This window comes from Phalacrocorax aristotelis, chromosome 3 (assembly GCF_949628215.1).
Source record: "Phalacrocorax aristotelis chromosome 3, bGulAri2.1, whole genome shotgun sequence".
Lineage (NCBI taxonomy): Eukaryota > Metazoa > Chordata > Aves > Suliformes > Phalacrocoracidae > Phalacrocorax > Phalacrocorax aristotelis.
In genome coordinates, this window is record NC_134278.1 from 62,397,581 (window position 1) to 62,417,594 (window position 20,014).

The following is a 20,014-nucleotide window of genomic DNA, read 5'->3' on the forward strand; positions in this document are numbered from 1 at the left end:
GTTTGGTGCAATGAATAGTGTTCTTGGCCCCGTGTCTCAGGAGCAGCTGTTAATGCGAATAGTAGCTCAAACTGTTTATTTTGTCACCTACTTAAGAACAAAATCATGGCTATAATGGTCATATTTGTTTAATGGGCTTTATTATAGGTAAAATGAACTCATTTGAAGTACCTTTGCTTGTTTGATTAAACGCTGCAATCACATTGGGAGCTGCCCAAGATTATCTAGGTGCAGAACAAAAACCGCCACGTAGTCTCCCTTCTGTAAGCTTCTAAAATATAGCAAAATACGTAAGTATAGGTAGGTTACAGCAGCATGTAAGATTTCCTTGAAAAGATATATTGTGTACAGAGTGACATGATGTGTGTTTACCAGCCTAGTTTTGATTACTCTACTGAACAAACAGGTTTAATCTAACAGCCTAATCAATTAACAGCTATTTGCAAGATACAGCTACTAAAAAGCTGTTTAAAGTAAACACCTATTATTGGTTGTACTGGAGTCACAGATGAAGAGCATCAATTTTTTTGCTCCACAAAGGACCATGCAGCCTTTTAAAAGTAATACAGCTGAACATAAAAGACCATCAGCTAAAGCCCAGTTAAAGATGGGTGCCTCAGGGACATGTGCAAGAAGGCAGATTAAGATACTACTTCTTACAAACTATGCTGCATGACCTGAGTTAGCTTCTTCATTAGATTATGTGCACAAAAATCAAAATCAATGCAAACAACTCAGTTCTTTCATTTTTCTTGAGGCTGCACTCGTAGAGGGACTGGGATGTTGTAATACAAGGTTCTCTTTGCTGTAAGAGAGTTTGCCAAGTAGAAAAAGTGCAGAAACAACCATCAAGCTGAGTGAGAAACCACTTGAGAGAGTCAAGAGGGTATGTTGAGAAGAGGAGTCAGGTCCAATTGCTCAGAGTTGGGAAAATGTCAAAAAGACGTTAGGCATGCATATACTGTTTCTGAGAGAGGCCTTCACCCTTTTGAGATTCACAGCTTTGGGCCTTTGATAAAGCCAGGCACTTCTCTTTGAGGAGTGAATGTTTAGGCCTTGGTAATTACCGTCTTGGCATACACATTTTATAGGAAAGTAAAACTTTGGGGATCAAATCCATGTTGCCTTGCTCTATACAAAACTCATAAAGAGGTCTGGCAGCCTTCGTTATGGGCAAGCCCCTGTTACGGGGACATAGTCAAAGGACATTTGCCCGTGTACACACACTGCCCTCCTGCCGTCCCCCTCCTTCAGTGGCCAAATCTCAGGGCAATGATCTGGAAGGGCAGCTCTGCTTGAAGTGTTTATTTCAGTAACAGGTGTGTGGCAGCAACCAGCTGAACCTCTGGGGGACCCCCTGGAGAGCCAGGGCTACCAAAATCATGGCAGAGAGGCTGGGGAACTTTCTCCTGCTGTGAACATTTCTGCTCTGCCGCAGGTGGGCAGGCAGCAGCCAGCTACGAATTCTGGGTTTTTGCTCTGCCTCCCTTCATGACCAGGTTTTGAGTCCAGTCAGGGAGTGTTTCCCTCCAGTTTCTGACTTGCAATAAATTGCAAGAACAGCTTGTCATTCTTCCTCTCACATGTGAGACTTCCCCAGGAGGCAAAGTGCTTCTTTTTAAGCCTTCTGAGGACTTTGGAAGGGTTAGGAGTCCTCAGGGACATGAAATAAAATGAAGAGGAAGGATCAAAATCCAATGATGCAAAACAATATGTTGTAGGCTTATTATATTTATCAGATGGCTTTATGACAGTTGTATCTTGTCTGCCTGCACTGTGCCTACACTCTGCACTTACCACTGGAATATGCTGGTGGAGGGGAAGTTCAAATACCACATCTGAGAGCAGCCAATTTGAGCGCAGGTCTCTGGGGCAGGCCATGTTTGCTCTCTAGCTGACTACCAGCAACACCTATATACTTTAAAATAATTAAATGTATTTTTAAAAGAAAAAATGCAGAGAAAGGGACCTGGTGAAGCTAAAGGTGAATTTTGTCCCTGATACCATCATGACTGAGCTTTCACCTTGACTTCATCTCTAAAGAAGAAAAGATTCATCTGTGGGGCTGGACAGCCTTCCTGCCCCTACCAAAATCCACTCCGGACCAAGGGCTGCAAAGTACCTTTGCAAAGGATAGAGGAGAGACTACGTGGGGGCTGGTTGGTGAGTGCAACTGACCATGGCAGGGACAACACCAGTGTGGGGTCCAGCAGGTGCCTTCAGCAGCCCCACGGCAGCAGGAGACTGCCGGTGGCCAGGGCCACTGGATGGCACAGCAGGATGTCTGTACAGAGTATTTTTGGAGATGCCCTTCACTCTTCTACCAAACAGCAATGCACAGGCATAGCACTTAGCCTTCATCATCTCTGAATGCACCAGCCTGTACTGTAGGACCCATCCACATTGGAAAGGAGTGAACCACAGACCTAGAGGAAGCTGTGAGCATGGGAAGGGTGGTATTTAATGGTATGTTTACTGAAATGAATGCAAAGTGGCAGTTTATAAGACATCAAGGTAACTAATAATAAATAAGCAGACCAAACTCTAAACTGATTTAGAGCAGCAAGGAACACTTCGGTAACAAGTTTTCATGCTGTTGGTGCAGGTGCTTCAAACAGGCATTTTCTTGTGGCTTAATGCTGATGTGGATCATGAAAGTATTCTCAAGCTTGTTATTTATAATATCAATGAGAAATACGTCAAGCTCTATTTTTGGGAGACCTCGGAGCATTTGTAGAAAGTCAACAGTCAAGTCAGTCAACAGTCAAGTGTTCAACAGTCTTTTGAGTCTGTAATATAGTAAAGCAGTTATACATCAATATTCAAAGTATAAGTTTGTCTACAGAATTGTTGATGTGGCTTTATTTTCTGCAAAATTTATATTTCTGCAATAATTAGTTTTCAGATTTTTTGAAAACCAAGAAAAAGAGATGTTGTCACACTGCCTAGCACACCTTAGGTCATCCACGCTTAACGTTTGTTTCTTTTTAAAACATAAAATAATTAAAATGGAAAACAAGGCAGAAGAGATTGGAAATAGCACTTTTGCCAGACAACAAACCCATTTGGACAATATGTTAAAAAATTATTCTGTCCTTCCTAGACAAGGCTGCGAAAGGGACACTGGAAATGAGAAGGAACAGAATGGGGCTCAGGAATGAGAACTGTTACCACAAAAAAATCCCCCAAAAGGCAGGACAGCATTGATTTCTACTGTGATTCTTATAGCTTGCATTTCTATGGGTACAGTTTGGTCATTTGGCAGAAAATATCATTTTACAGTATCCATTAGACAGAGAAAAGTTTCTCATTTTCATATGGTTCATTTTAAAAACTGGCTATCTGTGAGAGGAACCATGGATTTAGAGCTACTGGAGGCTCTAAGGTGGCCCCATGGTTGGAGAGGAATCTTGAAAGTATACAACTCCAGTCACCATTTAGGCAGCCCTCAGGAAAAAAAGCACAGCATTACAAAAAGTTATCTTCTTAAGTTTCCATTCATATGCGTGAAATCGGGGGGGAAATGCACAAATTCCCAATGAACTATTAGTTCAAAATAAATATTTCATTATACGGGTTAAATGAGAAGTTGTGCCAACTACTGCAAACCTGGTGCAATTCCACTGAAGACAATCTGAAATTAGCCCAGATCCATATCAGAGGAATTTAAAGAAGAACGGGTGAGATTGTTAACCTCTAGATCTTTTCCCATGGTTTATATTCTTACGTTTCAGTGGAAGCCATCACTTTTCCTTGCCAAGTGAAAATAGCTGTTTATACAGAGCAATTCGATGTTTGTGCTCTTTCTCAAAGTGTAGTGCTTAGGATCAGGACTATAAATCCAAACCCCAGGATAAGTACAAATCTCTGAAACACACAGAGGACTAAGACATTCCAGGAAAATAATATTTTTACAGCAAAGCAAAACATACCCATCCAAAGCCAAGAAACACTGGGGCGCGTGGGGGAGGTCCTACATATTTGATAGCCCTGCTAAGAAATGCCATAATGCGGTCCATTGCCGCCACTCAGTAGCAAAAGCTGTTCCCACAGACAGCAACACCAGGGCTCCCCGGCAGGCAGGAGCAGCCCCTTGCTTCTCTCTCTGGTGGGGCAAGCAAATCCCCCGAACTGTAGTGCGGGTGTGGAGGCACCTACTCAGCCAGGCAGGTCCCCCATGCGTCTCTAGTGCTCCCATGCACCCACCAATCCCACAGGAGTGAATTTAGGACTGTAGCTGGTTTGTAGATACCCGGTGGCCTCTGAACACCACCTCCAATATGAAGGCAAACACAGAGGAGGGAGGCAGTGAGCAGTAAGCAGGTACGATCCCAGCTTTGTCATTCTGAATCCTCATGGCCCTGGAATAACTTCACAGAAAGTAAAGAGCCTTACTCTGAATTCACAGCTCTGCCTGGAAAGAGTTTTGCACCCTAGCTATGCTTCTCTTTCAGCTGTTGAAAATTAATGGTTTTTAAATCAACCTCTCAGCCACCAACAAAACCCCATTGCTGTTGGTGCTATTGCTATTCACTACAGAAAGAACGCAACTATCTGTGCAGAATAACAACAATTATCTTCAGCACTAACCATAGAAGTTTCATCTTTGAAATAAAATAATATCCCACACTGAAATATTAGCAGCTCACCGTATTTCAGACTGCGTGACACGGAGACAGTACCTGCTCAGAAGCTTGCTTTATCACGAACCGGTGCAGCCTGTGGATACAGCGCGATAGTGACTCATCCCACATGAATCCCACAGCTGAGCAGCTGCACGCGTGGTCTGACTCTGATTTACAGCTTGCTGGAAAAATGTCATCAAGAGGATGACGTAAATATTAAATATTCAGAAAAGATAATCAGATAATAAATCTATTCTGACAGAAGCCACTAGCATATGCAAAGATGACTGCATTTGAATTAAGTTAAAGCCAGGCTCCTGGAAAGAAGCATACAAAATAAAAACAAACATTTATTATGGCCAAAGCACGGATGGAGCTAACAGCCCTGAACAGTTTTTAAGATAGCCTGATGTTTCTTGTCTTGCTTTCAATTTTGTGTAACATTGCCAAAATTTAGCAATTTCAGTTTTCTTTGAAAATTTGATTTGTCTATCCAGACCGGATATTTTGAAAAAAATCCAACTGCAATACTTCAACAGTATCTGAGAACAAGACTGATTCTCCTAATGAAAAAAATCTGCTTGTCTTTGATTTACTATGTTCTGGTGTTTATATGCTTTGTAGCAGGGACTTAAGAGGTGTTGATTGCCTATTTATATATCTTTTACCATACCAGAGGAACTATACCTAAATGTGGCCAAATTACAAATCAGCAGTGGCCAAACTGCAACTTGTTGCTTTTTAAAGCACAGCTCATTGTCCAGCATCTGCATCTTCAAACAGTAGGAGTTTTAGTATTGCTGTGGAGCCCCAGGAAGAGCATCCATCCAGAAAGAAATAACTCCAGGAGGAAGATGAACTGAACCACTTTGGGTCAGGTTGCATGCTTCAGCTGGTGGGCTGCACTGGTGGAGAGCCATGCCTTCCAGCTCCTGCTTCCCTGAGCTTTCTCCAAGCCCTGAGCTGTACCTTTGGGGCTCAGGTTGCAACTTCTCCCTTGGGACTGGGGTGGGCCTGGGAGATAGGAAAGCATGGTCCTGGCAAGGTGGCACAGGGGGCGTGAAGCTGAACAAGAGGGACAACTCTTGGTGAAATAAAGGTCTTGAAATATCAGATCCTGGTCTGGAAGTGTGGCTACTCTACTGGAAGACACTAAAACCTTAAATTGCCAATAAAGGCCTATACATCAGTAAGCAACCTCCTGGAGCCTCCATTCTCATGGACTGCTCTCCGTTGCATATCACAAATGCTGGATTTGACTACAGTAGACACATGCTGTTTTCCTAGAAATATTGAATGAGTTTGATTGTTCTTAATTGTCCCTTTGCAAGACCACAGATGCCAGTGCTGCTGCACTGTGGGCCCTTTTAAGGTGGGGGGGCATCTGCCAGTGCCATCCTTTGCTTCCAGAGTTTGTTGCTGCTGCAGCAATTGGGATTGCCGTGCATGAGCATTGCTGGTATTGTGGCACTGCAGGAACAGCAACTCAACTAGTGCAGAAACTACCAGTATCAGAGGCTGTGCCCTTTCATGTCTACCCTCCACTGCCCAGTCTCAGGAAGACATGCCTGGGCAGCCTGATTTTTCAGCAGCAGATCTTCATTTATCTTCTCAGTATCTGCTGTATGTCATTTAAATATGCATTTTGCGTCACTGAAGGGGAGGTAAGGGAGTACTGAAGTCAGTCTGAATTTGACTTTTTATTTATTATCAGGTTGCTGCTTGCTAGCCACCTCCTGCACAATACTTGTGTTAGCTGCCTAAATTAGTGTGTACCGTAAATATCAGTTTCTTTGGACTTCTCCTCATCTACATTAGAGGATAGAAATTACTCCTAGCTTCATGAAAGTGCTATGATTGCAAATGTTGGTGAGACATCAAGATATTATTTAATGATGAACCTTGGCAAATCAAGGAGGGGTATGGGTCGCATCCTTAGTGATAGAAGAGCAATGATCTGTAAGAAAAGACTTAGTAGAAAACAACTGGTGGTGTAAGACTCCCTTGGCAAAACACAAGACTGGTTACAAGTGTAGCATGCCCCTCAAACACAAGAGGTTTCATGCCTGTTTTTTGTTTAGTCTAATGCTGAACTTGGAAGAATCCCTGCAAACTGAGGAGAATTTTAACATGAATAAACAATCTAAAATGCCTAGTGTAGCATTAAAGATAGGATCAGAAAGACCTCAGAAAAAGGAATGTTTAAGCCTGTTGCTAGGTAATGATGACTGATCAAACTTAACCTTTTTTTTATATAGTTCTGGCCCTTATATGTACACACATCTGATACTCTTCAGGTATAGCTAAATTACATCTATTACGAAAGGCACCGCACATGTATCTTTACCCACACCTGCCAAAGCTTTCTGTCTTTCTGTCTAGCTACCAGGAAGTACACCACTGTCCCTAAACGGCCACATTTTTACAGTTTGCTCTTCCCTTTTATATCCCAGTGTTAGACATATTTGATTTCTACTTAGGCAAGCATAATTATTCTTTTGAACAATAAGTTTCCATGAATGAATTATAACAATTTGGTTAGGTCAACTACTGCAGCCTACTCAGTGTAAGAACACCTCTGAGAAAATTGGAGAAGACAACTACTAACCAAGTAGGGGATGGGAAAAAAACAAAGGTTCGTACATTTTTGATTAATTTTTGTACAGTTTGTTAGCTGGGTGAAAAACCAAGATACTAGGGATTTTACAAGGCCAGTGCACCTAACATCTGCTGAAGTAGGAGCTATATGGATATATAAATGCTATATAGAAAACTTGGAAAGGTCTCTCACAAGTATGGGGGAGTGTATCCTAAAGAGCTGTAAGTAACTTAGCAACGACTTAGGCCTAAAGTTCACTGTACTGAATTTGCTCAACGTAATGGAGTTGATGCTAAAGCATTAAACCTGCTTATCATTATTATATTTTGCCTCAGATTTTCGTAAGTGTTGCAGAATGAGATTTAGATTTTTCCAAAACCATTCATATATTTGACATGAATGACTAAGGAAGTTTTGCCTGAAAAAAACAATTTATTTTCCTTAAAGACCCCCCCAAAACTATAATTGAATAGTCCTCTTTCAATGCATAAGACTACATCTCAAATGGCTGGAAAACACAGCAAGGTGAGTTGCAGAACAGAAAAATACCATCCTATGAAAACTGATCTTAATGTTTCCATGTATTTGACTTTGACAAATTCAAATATGTCTCATACTCCTTACACTCATTTAGAAGTAAATGTTCAAAAATTTCTGTTACAAGAGTCATCACTTGATCTTGAAGACTACCTTTAAGGTACTTTTCTAAAAAAGTTTTTTATGTTTTATGTTATTATGTCTCGCAGTATGTGAGCTGGGCAACCAAGTGTATGTAAATACATATCCTCTTTTTCTGCAAAGGGCTTTCCTAAAGTTTTACTGTTTTTCCGACATTAAAAGATATTACTGCTTCCTACACACCTTGCTGCTCTTGCTTCCTACACACTTTGCTGCTTTTGCATCCTGACACCATCACAGCTACCAGTCTATGAGTTCATCAAAGTTAACTTTAACATTAGAAGCAGCAAATGAAGATCGATAGGCAAAGTTAAAATCATGTAGTTACAATGCATTTCTTATAGTATACATATCTGTAGTGGAAATTCACTGCTGCCATGAGAATATCTGAACAGACAATGGAGTACTTCACTTCTTTATAGTAATGAATAGCTACAAGAAACATTATAATACTTTCACAGAGGGAGGCTACAAGTGCTTCTGCTAACTCTTAATTCTTTTCTAAACTGAAGGAGTAATTAACATATTTTTGTCAATATGCTAAGTTTCTGTTTTGCCAAGACTGATCATTTCTAGCTGTGTCTGATCCACTGAGAGACAACACTGGGTAATGCTGTAATGCTCAGCCATGGCTTCAGAAGGAGGTGCTGTTTGTCTACGGTTTTGAGACATTAATTTTTAAAGGGTGTACTGGAATTATTTCTCTGTTGGCCTCCTTGGTATCTCATAGTCCATCACAAGCCACTGAGAAGTGTTCTGGTATTAGCTGTGATAAGCCTTTTAATAATTGCTGCTGTCCTTATTGACCTGTGCAAGTTATTATTCTTTTTCAGTTTTCCTGCCCTGATGGTGGACGATAACCATCTGGTTATTGTCTGGATGAGATGGGGTTATAAACTGGTTCTTGGTTAATTAGAAATGTAGGAATTCTTCAGTTCAAACTCAGGTCATGGTCATTCTCATTATATCTGCACTGGTTCTGTACCTAGGAACGGTGTCCCATACTGCCAGTAATTCACCTATGATAACACAAGTTGTCCATGGACATTTAGTATTGTATTACTGGATCTAACAGTTGCACAATCTCTGACTGACTGTACCTCTCTGTTTCATGTTATTTAATGGATAACTTAAGGTCACGATAACTAAAATATGCATACAAGGACATGGCTGTAGTGTCTTGCTCGCTTTGGGAAAAAAAACAGATTTATTAAAATACCTTTTGCTGAAAGTCTGCTTGCTTTAAATCAATATGTGCAGTAAAGTACATTAGATTTTACTCAGAGAGAAAGTTTCCCTAAAGTTGCTACCAGTCTTACTTAAGTCAGCCATAAGGTTTGGATCACACCTGTTTTAATGCAGTATTTCTCTACCTTAATCTGAAGCCTTGCATCAATAAAATATATTAAGGAGTTGTTTTTCTCTCCAGGTAATGAGAGGCACTGTGGACAGGTGGGTCTTGTTTGCTTTGGCCAGCATCAAGGTATAAGGAAGAAATATTGACATGTGAAGAGCAGGCTTTTCCAGCTCAGGAAAGGATGGGGCTCATTAGGATACCATCTGGAGAAGCTTTTGTGGTGGAGTCATCGATGTGCATTACATATAAATTAATTTTATTCTTCTCCTCTGGCATATCTGTCCCAGAGTCAGTAAACACTCCTGTTCTTTCAGAAACTCAAATTCTGTCGCATACGGAAAATGTAGGAGAGACCTTCCCCTCACCCCCCCCACCCCCCAAAGATGAGCTAACATCCTCTCTTTTCTAACTCCTACCTAGCAGGTAGGAAGGTAAGTGCATAGCTGGTTAACTTTCCGTGAATTCAACAGGAACTATTCTAGGTGAATGTGATTTGTTGCATCAGTCATTCATTATCTCTCTGCTTCTTTATTCTGAATGTTTCTGTAATTTGCATAGTTTGAAATTGGCCTTTATTGCAAAAACTCACATTTCCTAAAACTGAACTTCATCTAGTCACTGTGACCACCAGGTTTCTTAGCTGAAGATCTGGCTAGTTTTTGCACTCTTTCCAGGGAACCCTTATCCAAAAGCAGGGTTCACGGTTCTTGCGCATTAAAATGATGGAGCTATTCTGAGACTCCTGCAATGGTCCATGTAACTTCATCCTCTCCTTGGCTAAATTCTTGTTTTATCATCAGAAATGAGGAAGCAATTAATAAGCTCAGTGGTCCATTGTATGGCACCCTCATTGGCCTCTCAGGGAGAGGAAAGCTATGCAGCAGATCTTGAAAACTACATGTCAACCATTCTTCAAATTTGGTTTTGGAGTTATTTTCAAAGCATCTTGGACTTCTGCATCCCTAATGAATCAGGTTTAAGAGTCCTTTCCTGATATCCTATAAGCTACTTAATTAGCAATATCAGTTGTATCCTACCCATTTCCAGCTCTGACAGCCTAAGACAGTCAGCTCTGCATGTGTCTGGGAAGTACTCCATACTTCAGAAATGCCAGCAAGCAATTTGTGAGAGATTTTTATGTTCGGTTATCACAGCCTGAATAGTGACAAGGGAGCGGAATATGGCATAAAATCTGCCCTTGAATAAAAGAAAAATATTTCTTTAAAATTTAGTTATCTCCCCAGAGGCCCAGTTTCATTAACACCAATGGACTCTCGCTGACTCCACTGCTACAGATATTTTGGGGAATTTTAACCTGAGAAAGATAAACCTAGTAATAATAAACTGAATGTTTACAGCTCTGTTCAATCCCAAATTTATGCCTCTTCAGTTTCAAAAGATTTCTATAAATTCCATGTCCATTTGAAGTACATGAAATACTCAGGATTTAGAGTACCAGCAATCTGCAAAGTATTTGTTTGTTTCAAGAGTACCACTGATGCATGTGAGGTATTTCTCTCTAAAATGTCTTCCGGTTCTTCTTTTTTGGGGATTAGCATGTAAAGCTATTGAAGCCAACCAGTGGAAAAAGATTTTAATCAAGTGATTTGACTGAGACAACAAAAGCAAAAGTCAAATTGTATTCAAATGTCACTCCAGTAGCAGTTCCTCTTTTTTTTTTTTTTTTTTTCACATAAGCAATTCTAGGCCAAGTAATAAAAGCATATTTTGCCTGAAGGGCAGCCCAGGGGGAGATGGAGGTGAGCAGCAGGGAGTGTGAGAAGGGCAGCGCTGCCTGCACATCCGTTGCTGTGAGGTCAGAGGGCTGCAGGAGGCACCAGCCTTCCCACCAGCAGGGCTCCCTCTTTCTTCCAGCCCTACCCCGCTGGAGCTAAGGCCTGAGCTGTCTCAAGGAGCAACCAAGACTAGAAGAGAAAGGTATCAGAGGTACCTCCTCTGGGGTAGAAAGGGAAAAAGCAGGGTTCGGTGGGGAGAACGTTGAATTATGTTTTCAATTTTAAAAATATTTTAGGATCATTTTCAGTACTGGAGTTTACAAGTCAGGGTAGCTCTTGCCTTTCTCAGAGCATTTCCTTGAGCTCTCCTAGGGCAGACAGCTGAGTGAGCAACACTGAGGGTGGATGGGGAAGCACCACCATGGGGACCACCCACAGGACAAAGCTCCGAGCTGCTCTGCTGCAGAGACACTTTCCACTCTATGTGCCTGACTGTGCTGACCCCAGTGCAAACCAATGGCCCTGCGTGGTCAACAGGATGACGCCTCAGACCTTCATAACCAGCATGCTCAGAGTCTTGTTTGCCCTTCCCAAACTGTTGCCCATTATGGACAAGACAAGGGGCTCCTGGAATCTACCAGACTGGCTTGGGGAGTGGGGCCAGCTCCCACTCTTCAGTGAGGCTGTCCGCATCCTGAAATTCTGGACCCCATACACGCTACACACCCAACAGTCACGCGGGATTAGTACTGCCACATGTCAGTCATAATCTCTCTTGACCAAAACCTCCTCTGTTTGATGAAAGACTAGTCTGGGTTACAACCACACATCAGGTGAGAAAAGGGTGAGGTGCTGGTCAAGGCGCCAGCAAGCACAACCTTGAGGCCCTGCCTGCCTTGAATAACTGCTCCCAAGCAGTACAGCCCCTCCCCTGAGTACAAGCTGGGCTGTTTTATTTCCAGGATGAAACAAGACCTGGAAGGAGCCTCCAAAGTTGTGTACTGAGAAGCAGCAGAACATGGGAAAACAGAAATCATGCGATGTCGACTTATGTGAAGGGCAGTACACAAAAAACTATGGGATAAGCATTGAGGCAGGGACCACTCCAAGGTGTATGTGATGCGAATGAGGCCTGTTTGGTGCAGAACATGATAGACAGAAATCAGGCCCAGGACTGCCAAGTTTTATGTATCATTGCTAGAAGACTCCAATAATGCCCATTTCTCACACTACATGGCAAAATGTGTTTCAGGTACTAAAACATTGCCTATTTCCTATGTTTTCAGAGTTTTGAAGAAATTTGCCAAAACCCAGGAGAAGGTGTTGGCATACTATGTTTATATGGTAAGTCTGATCTGAAATGCATTGGACCCAGCACATGTCTGCCACGCACAACACGGTGCGGGCTCAGAGGGGTTGCAGAACTGAACATACTTTATGGAGCTCAGCCAGACTCAGTGCCTGTGTGGGTTGTGGGGGACTACTTTCTCGCTCTAAGGCTACACCTAAAACCATTTCAAATCTGGTTTGCTCTTCATTGTACGGTCCCTTGGTCAGAACAGGGCCAAGGCCCACTGAGTGTTAGGGAGACCCTGTTGATTGGTGTGTAAAGCTGAGAAACATAGACACTTAGTGCTTATACAGCCTAAAAATGGGAAGGGTAAAAAAGGACGAAAAGGCTTCCTTGTCGAAGGTTTGTTCTGCAGCAAATTGACAAACTTCATGTTTCACACATTTCGGTATCAGTCTTTTTTCTAGCGTTATCCTGGCAATCTACATGATATTTCTGGGAAAACAATCATTTCTAATGGAAGATTACAAGTGACAGAGCATTCATATTAAAAAATAGTTGCACTGGCTCAAGCACTATTAAAAAGCTATACCACTGAGATAGGTACACAACAGAGTGGTCACATTGCTTTCTTCTAAATAAACTCAAGTGCTGCAGCTGCTGAGCAAGACTGTGGAACAGGAATGACAGAGGATAACACCATGGCTCATGAGGAGGTGGATCACTGTAGGGAATTCCCCTCCTGTCTATGGTGACTGTTTAACAGCTGAGTTATGTTATGGGGAGGTTCGCAGAGGATGCGGCAGGTCCTTTTCATAAAGCCTTCCAAAAAGCGTTGCTGTTACAAGCGGTTTTGATGTGCCATGCTTACTTTTCAAACGTCCATCACGTAGCACCTAGTTGAAAAGAGAAAGAATTATACTAATAGTTCACTAATAGAGTAACAATACCGCACGGTACAGAAAGGATAGTCCTTAGAGGTTGAGTATTTTCATGCAGCACTTTTAAAAGACAATTGTGAGAGTGAAACAAACCAGAATTTGCTCTGGTTCTGCCCCGGCCTTCCCACACTTCCTTGGGCCTGAAGGTCTTTAAAACTTCCTCGAGCTCCATCTTTGGAAGAAAAGATTGTTTTCTCTGCCTCATAAGAAGGTGAGTGATTTGTCAGGTTCTTATTAGTTACTCATACATGGTGATGAAGGTTACATACATATCTAGAACAGTAATTTATCGTTTTGATTTGTAGTCCCCAAAACAGTGAAACAATTTCCAGATGGAAGTAGAGAATTTCAGGCTACTTGTCATATGTTGCTTTTCTTAGTTACTTTTTACAGATCAATTTGAAATCACTGTTGTTCATAGACGGTGAACAGCTGTAACTTTTTAAGAGCCTCTGCGACAAAAAATAAGCATGCATTTGTTAAGAAAATGTAAAATATTTTTTAAATTAGACCCTGATCATATTTTAGCATACCAATAAATCTTTTGACGTGTATATTTTTAAAGAAGTCCCATTCAAAAAAAATATGCGGGATGAGCAATGCTTTTCCATTTTCTAACTTGTAAAAGTATCACCCTTGTTTCCCCTAAAACACTTCAAGTCTTTTTCACTGTCTTCATTGTCTCATGTAAGCTATTAAATACCTCTTCCAAATCAACTAAGATTTCATCTAGCCTCTTACATAAAGGTAGTCTCCGGTTTATGAATGACAAGATTAATTTTGGCAAAAAATATATTATGAAGTTTCAAATAAATAAAAAAAAACCCTACAAACCCCACAAAAATCCCTTTTACCATTTTTAACTGCATAGCCTCTCTGCCTTTATGCATAATACTAATTAATATTTTTTCTTGCTTGGACAATTTCTCAGACTATTTGATTTCTTTGTCTCCTAAAATGCCCATCAGCAGAAACCTGTACAAATCAGCTCCTTGAAAGCTGCCATTTATAGATTTGGGACCTGAAGTGGGAAGGCAGATTTGCTAAAGAAAACACTGAAGAGCCTTTGCATTTATAAGTTCTCATCACTAAGGATTAATTCAATGACTCCATTTAAATGTCCTCTTGAGTTGCAGTCTGCAGAACCAAAGAAAGCTGTTCTTAGACGAGACTTTGCTGCTGTACCAGTTTCCAGCACCACAGCCTGGAAAACCTTGCGTGACATAGCTCCAGGGTGTCCCATTACCTCAAACTCCCCGGGGGCCAGCTGCACCCCACTGTACAAGACTTCTGGAAAGACGTAGTTGGTGCCAAAGGTGCCGCTGAGAGAGAACATCTCAAACTTGGTCTGTGCAGTCTCCACTGGCTGCCCGCACGTGTTCGGGTCTGTGCTCTTGCACTTGAGCAGTGTGCATATCTGCGGGGAGGACAGTACAGAAAGGCAAAATACTGCTAAGCTTTCAACAATCAAGAGCTGGATTTGACTGTAAGAAAAGTTCTCACAATGGAGGAACAGACAAGTTTTTTGGGAAGGCTGGGATGTAGGCATGTACAACCCACACTCACCCCTACAAAACCAATTACCTGCCAATGGTATTTTATGAGAGAACCGTGAAGCCCATCAAATGCACCCAGGACATAAACTTCATCTTTGCTCTTGCTTGCCATCCGATAGATCAAATGACAACAGAGGTCTCCTTGGCAAACTGTGTAATTTCCAGCTTGAGACCTGAGTTCACTGAAAGTGAATATATCCCGCCGGACAGCTCCAGAAAAAGTGTCTTTTCCTCCTGCAAATTTCTTGATGCTTGTGGCAAAGGAGCTCCAGTTGACAGCGGGGGGGTAGGTGGGAGAAAGACGGGGGTGTGCACTCAGCTCTGCTAACAGGAGACATCCCTCCTCAGTCTCACTGTTGTAATGGTAGACGGCAGGTCCCTCCGGCGTGAACAGCCCGCTGCCTGCCAAGGACACCCACCAGCTTTCCGTCAGCCAGCACACCAGAGCACAGCTCAGCAGGGGGGCCAGCCGCCCCCCGTGCCACACTGGCAGGCTTTTTTAGTAATGCTGATGCTATTTTCAGTCAATAGGTTATGGAGAATTGGGAAGAATTTTAGAACACAGAACCTCTAAAATACATATCACAATGTAAAAACGTGACCTAAACTTCACAGGTTAAACTTGACCTTCACAGGTTTTGTGCTTTGCTGGATCTTGAATCTGAGCCTTAAATGGCAATTTGACATATGATCATCCCTCTTTTTTAAGAACTTATGTTAAATTAAGTATAAATCAAAGCTCTAAGAGAGGCATATTTGCCAAAGAATGAAACAACGGGGGTAATTTCGCAGAAGGAAACCCAGGACTGTGGCCTAAATGCAGTTCAGTCTACTTAGGGCAGCAAAAATGTTCATTTGTGGCTTTGTCTTTGGCTTCAGGGGAAGACACAGATGCAGCTACAGCAATGTTTTCTCAGTTTACAGAAAAAAAAAATGGCAGTAAATATCTGTTCAGATCAAACCAAAACATAAATATCTCTAACTCTTCAGCAGCCACAAAAACCTGAAAATGTTTTATTCAATATACAACAGGAAAGGTTATTAGGTTATTAAGTTCTATTTAAAACATTTTTTCTCCATTGAACTGTTGACTGAATTTTAAACAAAAAAAATGTTGCTTCTAAATGAGAGAACATTCAACATTTTCTTGCCTGAAGCTGTTTACTACATTCAATACAAGATCAAGAATATTTTTAGTCTGATCGAAACACTTTTCCAGAGAATTCACTATTTGTAAAACTTTTTACCTGCTTCCGATTCCAGTACTCTGAAGGCAGTTTCTCTTTTCCCAAGTACAACTTACCTGTCATTGACAAGCTGATGTTGTGAGTATTTGCTGAAAGCAAATTGACACCCATGCCCATGGCCCAGGCAGAGTGAAACTCAACCGCAGTCAGAAACGGCAGGACGTTCATCCAAGCCGTCGGGAAGAGCACAGTGTCCACCTGCAACTCGCTCACCAAGACCACGGCAGGCTCCCGGAAAAGGATGTCGAAGCATGTGAAAATGCCAAACTTCCCAAAGGGGGTCTCAAAGGTGATGGCTTCTGGCTCTTTAGGGTAATTAAACTGACTTTCGCTTCTAAATAGGTGGTACTACAGGTGAAGAAAACAGCATATTAGAAGATAAATTAATGCAAGATTATGAACAGCTACTTTTCTATCTGAGATAGGTATTAAGGCAAAGCTGGGGTTTGAGATACATGAGCTGGCCACCACAGCAGGTTTGCATGCACCCAGCTGACCCTCTCCCCTTGCAGCAGGGTGGCTTCACCCCAGCTGCCTCCTGGAAGCAATGTCCAGTCAATTTTAACTGCTAAACTCTGCCAAGACGTCACCTGAAAAAGAGCTATATGGCTTGGCTAAACCTGTGTTGAGGACCAGATAACATTCACTGAGCATGGAAAACTCTGTCACTGCTTCTTTCCCATTTATCATCAATGTAGCCCTTATATGCTTGGATCTGGCATGCGCTCTGCAGCTGATGTGCAACTGGGAATAATGCCTCATAGATCAAGCACTTCCCTGCTTTTCCTTCTGGCCATAAGGTCTTTGCATTAGATCATCCTGCATTGGTTGTTGCTCTATAATTATATAAAATTATTTTAGAAGAATTGTATAAACTGCCTGAAATTGGTGCAGAGAGATGAAAAGTATACTGATAATCAATTACAGGGTGATGCTGAAGTGCCTTTTTACCTTGTGGTAACGAGCCACCAGTTTCCCCTCCGGGTCAAAGACAACATCGGTGTTGTACTGATAGCAACCATCGCTGGGACAGCCGGGATCACTGGAGTTACATGGCTTCTTGTCCCCAATGTTTGCAACCACATAGATGGAGTTATTCCTGGCCATGCAGCTGAGTCGTTCCTGCACTGGTGCTGGAGCAAATCTAATGCATTTTTGGTGAAAGAAAAAAAAACCAAAAAAGATTGTACAAGTTTAAGTTCAGATGTGGAAGAAATGCACTCAGAATTACTATTCCACTAACTGCATATCCCCAGGTGCAGAAAAAGGGGTAGATCAAATCATAGTTTCTGTTCATTTTCTTCTCTGTTCGTAACATCATTTTAAATTGCCGGTCTCTTTTAGCTTTCAAAAATGGTATCCCTGTGTTCTTCTTTCCTGTACTTTTAACAATGTTCTTTTCTGTGTGGATATAATTCTCAGTTAACACACACACAAAGATATGGGCAGCTTCAGAAAACAGAGAGGCTAAATCAATATGCAAACTTAAAATAACTTAAAAATTAATTTTCAGGCAGACATAAATCTTGATTTAAAAGACCATTCTAGCCTTTTTTAAGACTCTTCACTCTGTTTAAGGCAGCTTCCCGTAAGCTTTCAGTAAAAAGTAGTCACGGCATTAACAGAGCTGGGGACTCTTGAAATCTTGCTTCATAAAGCCCCAGAACAGAAGAATACAAAAGCTTAGCTTAGACACAGACCTGGTCCCTTTGGTGTCCCCTGCTGACACACATTTAGAGCAGCCCTCTATAATACAGCAGACCATGCAAGTGGTTGGATTCCTAAAAGGCACTTCCTTCAGATCTACAGAAATATTTTGTGCAATTTGATTTAGAAGTCACCCAGCCACATAAGCTGAGGATTGAATTACCTTGTCTAATCTATGCATCTGACATGATAATAAACTAGCTTATACTTACAGAAGATTTTCACAATTTATCTGAAATAATAGTTTACATGTTTTAAAAATAATTATTTTTCCTAAAATTTCCTCATTTTCTCCTTTTGCACTTTTAAAAAGTGAAACTCTCTCAGTGCCTTTCACCTTGCATATTCCCATTACCAGTTAAGTAAGAGTTCTTTCTGATGCATCTCATTTCTACAGTACCCGGGATTTTTAATAGATTAAAAAAATGAGCAGTCCTTAGGCATTTACTGGGAGCAGCTCACGACTCCATGAGACACTAGTTTGAAACCACACAAACCACTGCAAAAGAAATCACCTGGTGGGGTCGGTGCAGGGAATCCAGTTCACTGCTGGATCAGGGATATCCTCCAGGTAGGGGTAGATGGTTTCTCTTGTGAAACGCCAGCCGTAAATGCCATCTTCAGGGGTCACAATGATGTGGGCACCCTGACACAACAGGCTGCGTTAGGAATTCACCCACCAACAGATAACCAGGAGGGTCAGCAGGAGCAGAAAACACTAATTAACTAACGAACCCCCCCCAATACACCTAGTACCTGCTGGGCGGCTTCCTTGATGGCCCTTTCCAGGACATCCATGTTTTGGTTCATCAGGGCCAAAGCATCGTCGGGAGAAACGGGCTCGTCAGTGTCATCTGGCAGGATGACCGCATGCTCATAGACGGCTGCAATGAAGGTGTCAGAGGCGAGGGCCTGGAGGACTGTGAGTGCAAACACCGCAGTGTGCAGGACAGGCCGGGAAGGGAGCATGGCTGGTGCCTCACAGCTCTGGATCGGGCACGGGGAATATAAGCCAGATAGAAAGAGGAGGAGTAAAGGTTAATAAGTTCACCTAGGAAATAAGCTTCTATTGAGTAATCTGGGATGGTACAGTACAGTTCTGCCAACAGTCAAAGACAACAAGACATTTATTTATAGTAAGAAGTCAAAGAAACTTTTCTAGTAACTGGGTCTTGTTTCCAGTTCGTAACGTGAACCAAAGGCTAAGAGAGCATATCGGAAGCCATGCCGAACTACAAGAGTCTCCATGGAAAGAGCAGTTACACACTCCTTTTGTGCATCCCTCTCCAGGCTTCCAAATGCATCCTGCGGCGAGCCCAGACTTCCGTGGTTAGGGCACTCTACTCCATATAACCTCTCTGTGTGCGACTGCCATCAGTTAACAATTCAGCCAGAGCTGAAGGCAGACCACCTGTGTGAAGTACAGCCCTCATGCTTCAGAGTGTAGCTGATTTATCTATCCTTATGAGATACATGATCCTGCATGCATCTTGCCTTTGGCCAATGGCTTATTATAGTTGTAGCAGGTGCCCTGAGAGTGTCCTCACTCCCGGGTCATACTGCAATATAAACTAACCCTTGAACTGTGCTAATCTCTCTGCCTAGAGCTAACATACTTGCTTGTTTTGTGAGAAAGAATTGAACAGCACAGAATTTTTTTTTTAGTATTTTTGTTATGAAAGGCATATTTTGCATTATAAGCAATCTGCAATTGCTCATACAAAGCAGGCATTTTCTCACGGAAACAAATTTTTGCATAGGATTTTGGAAATAGAATATTACTACTATAGTTTAAGGTGGTACATAAAAGAACCTTTGTTAGAACCTGTGGTATGTCCGTGAGGGTAAAGGACCGTAATCTGACTGATCATTGACCGTTCAGCAATACACCAAGGAAAATATTTTTCATTCTGGCAATACTTCCTCTTCACTATGTAGTTTCACCCAGAAGTTTTATTTTGTCCATCAGCATCAAGGTCTCCTCAGGAGAAACTGTCACTTCAGTGCCTTGTGACAAGACCACCTCACACTCCTAGACAGCTGCGACGTAGCTGTCCAGGGCACAGGCCTCCAGAGCAGACAGCACCAAAAGCACGGCAGAGGCACAAGCTTGAGGAAGCCCCATGTCTGGAGTCGGGAAGTCGCCCAAGAGGGCGGCAGGGCCAAGCAAAGCCAGTGGGCTTTAAAAGGGGAAGTCTTGCACAAAACCTGGGAATTCCCCAGAGTGGCAGAAAGCTGACACCAGGAGATGCAATCACCCTGCCGGGAAAGTCTCAC

General features: G+C 42.1%; 1 protein-coding gene across 1 annotated transcript; it reads right to left on the reverse strand.

Annotated features, from left to right (window-relative positions):
• Positions 1 to 12,675: 12,675 nt before the first annotated feature.
• LOC142054734 (pantetheine hydrolase VNN2-like) lies at positions 12,676 to 18,745 on the reverse strand. The gene is made up of 7 exons (XM_075087657.1): positions 18,494 to 18,745; positions 18,253 to 18,383; positions 16,982 to 17,174; positions 16,087 to 16,378; positions 14,812 to 15,185; positions 14,474 to 14,644; positions 12,676 to 13,182 (listed from the first exon to the last, which is right to left on the reverse strand). The coding sequence occupies exons 1-7, from the start codon at positions 18,704 to 18,706 to the stop codon at positions 13,063 to 13,065; spliced, it is 1,494 nt and encodes a 497-aa protein (XP_074943758.1). The 5' UTR covers positions 18,707 to 18,745; the 3' UTR covers positions 12,676 to 13,062.
• Positions 18,746 to 20,014: the final 1,269 nt, after the last annotated feature.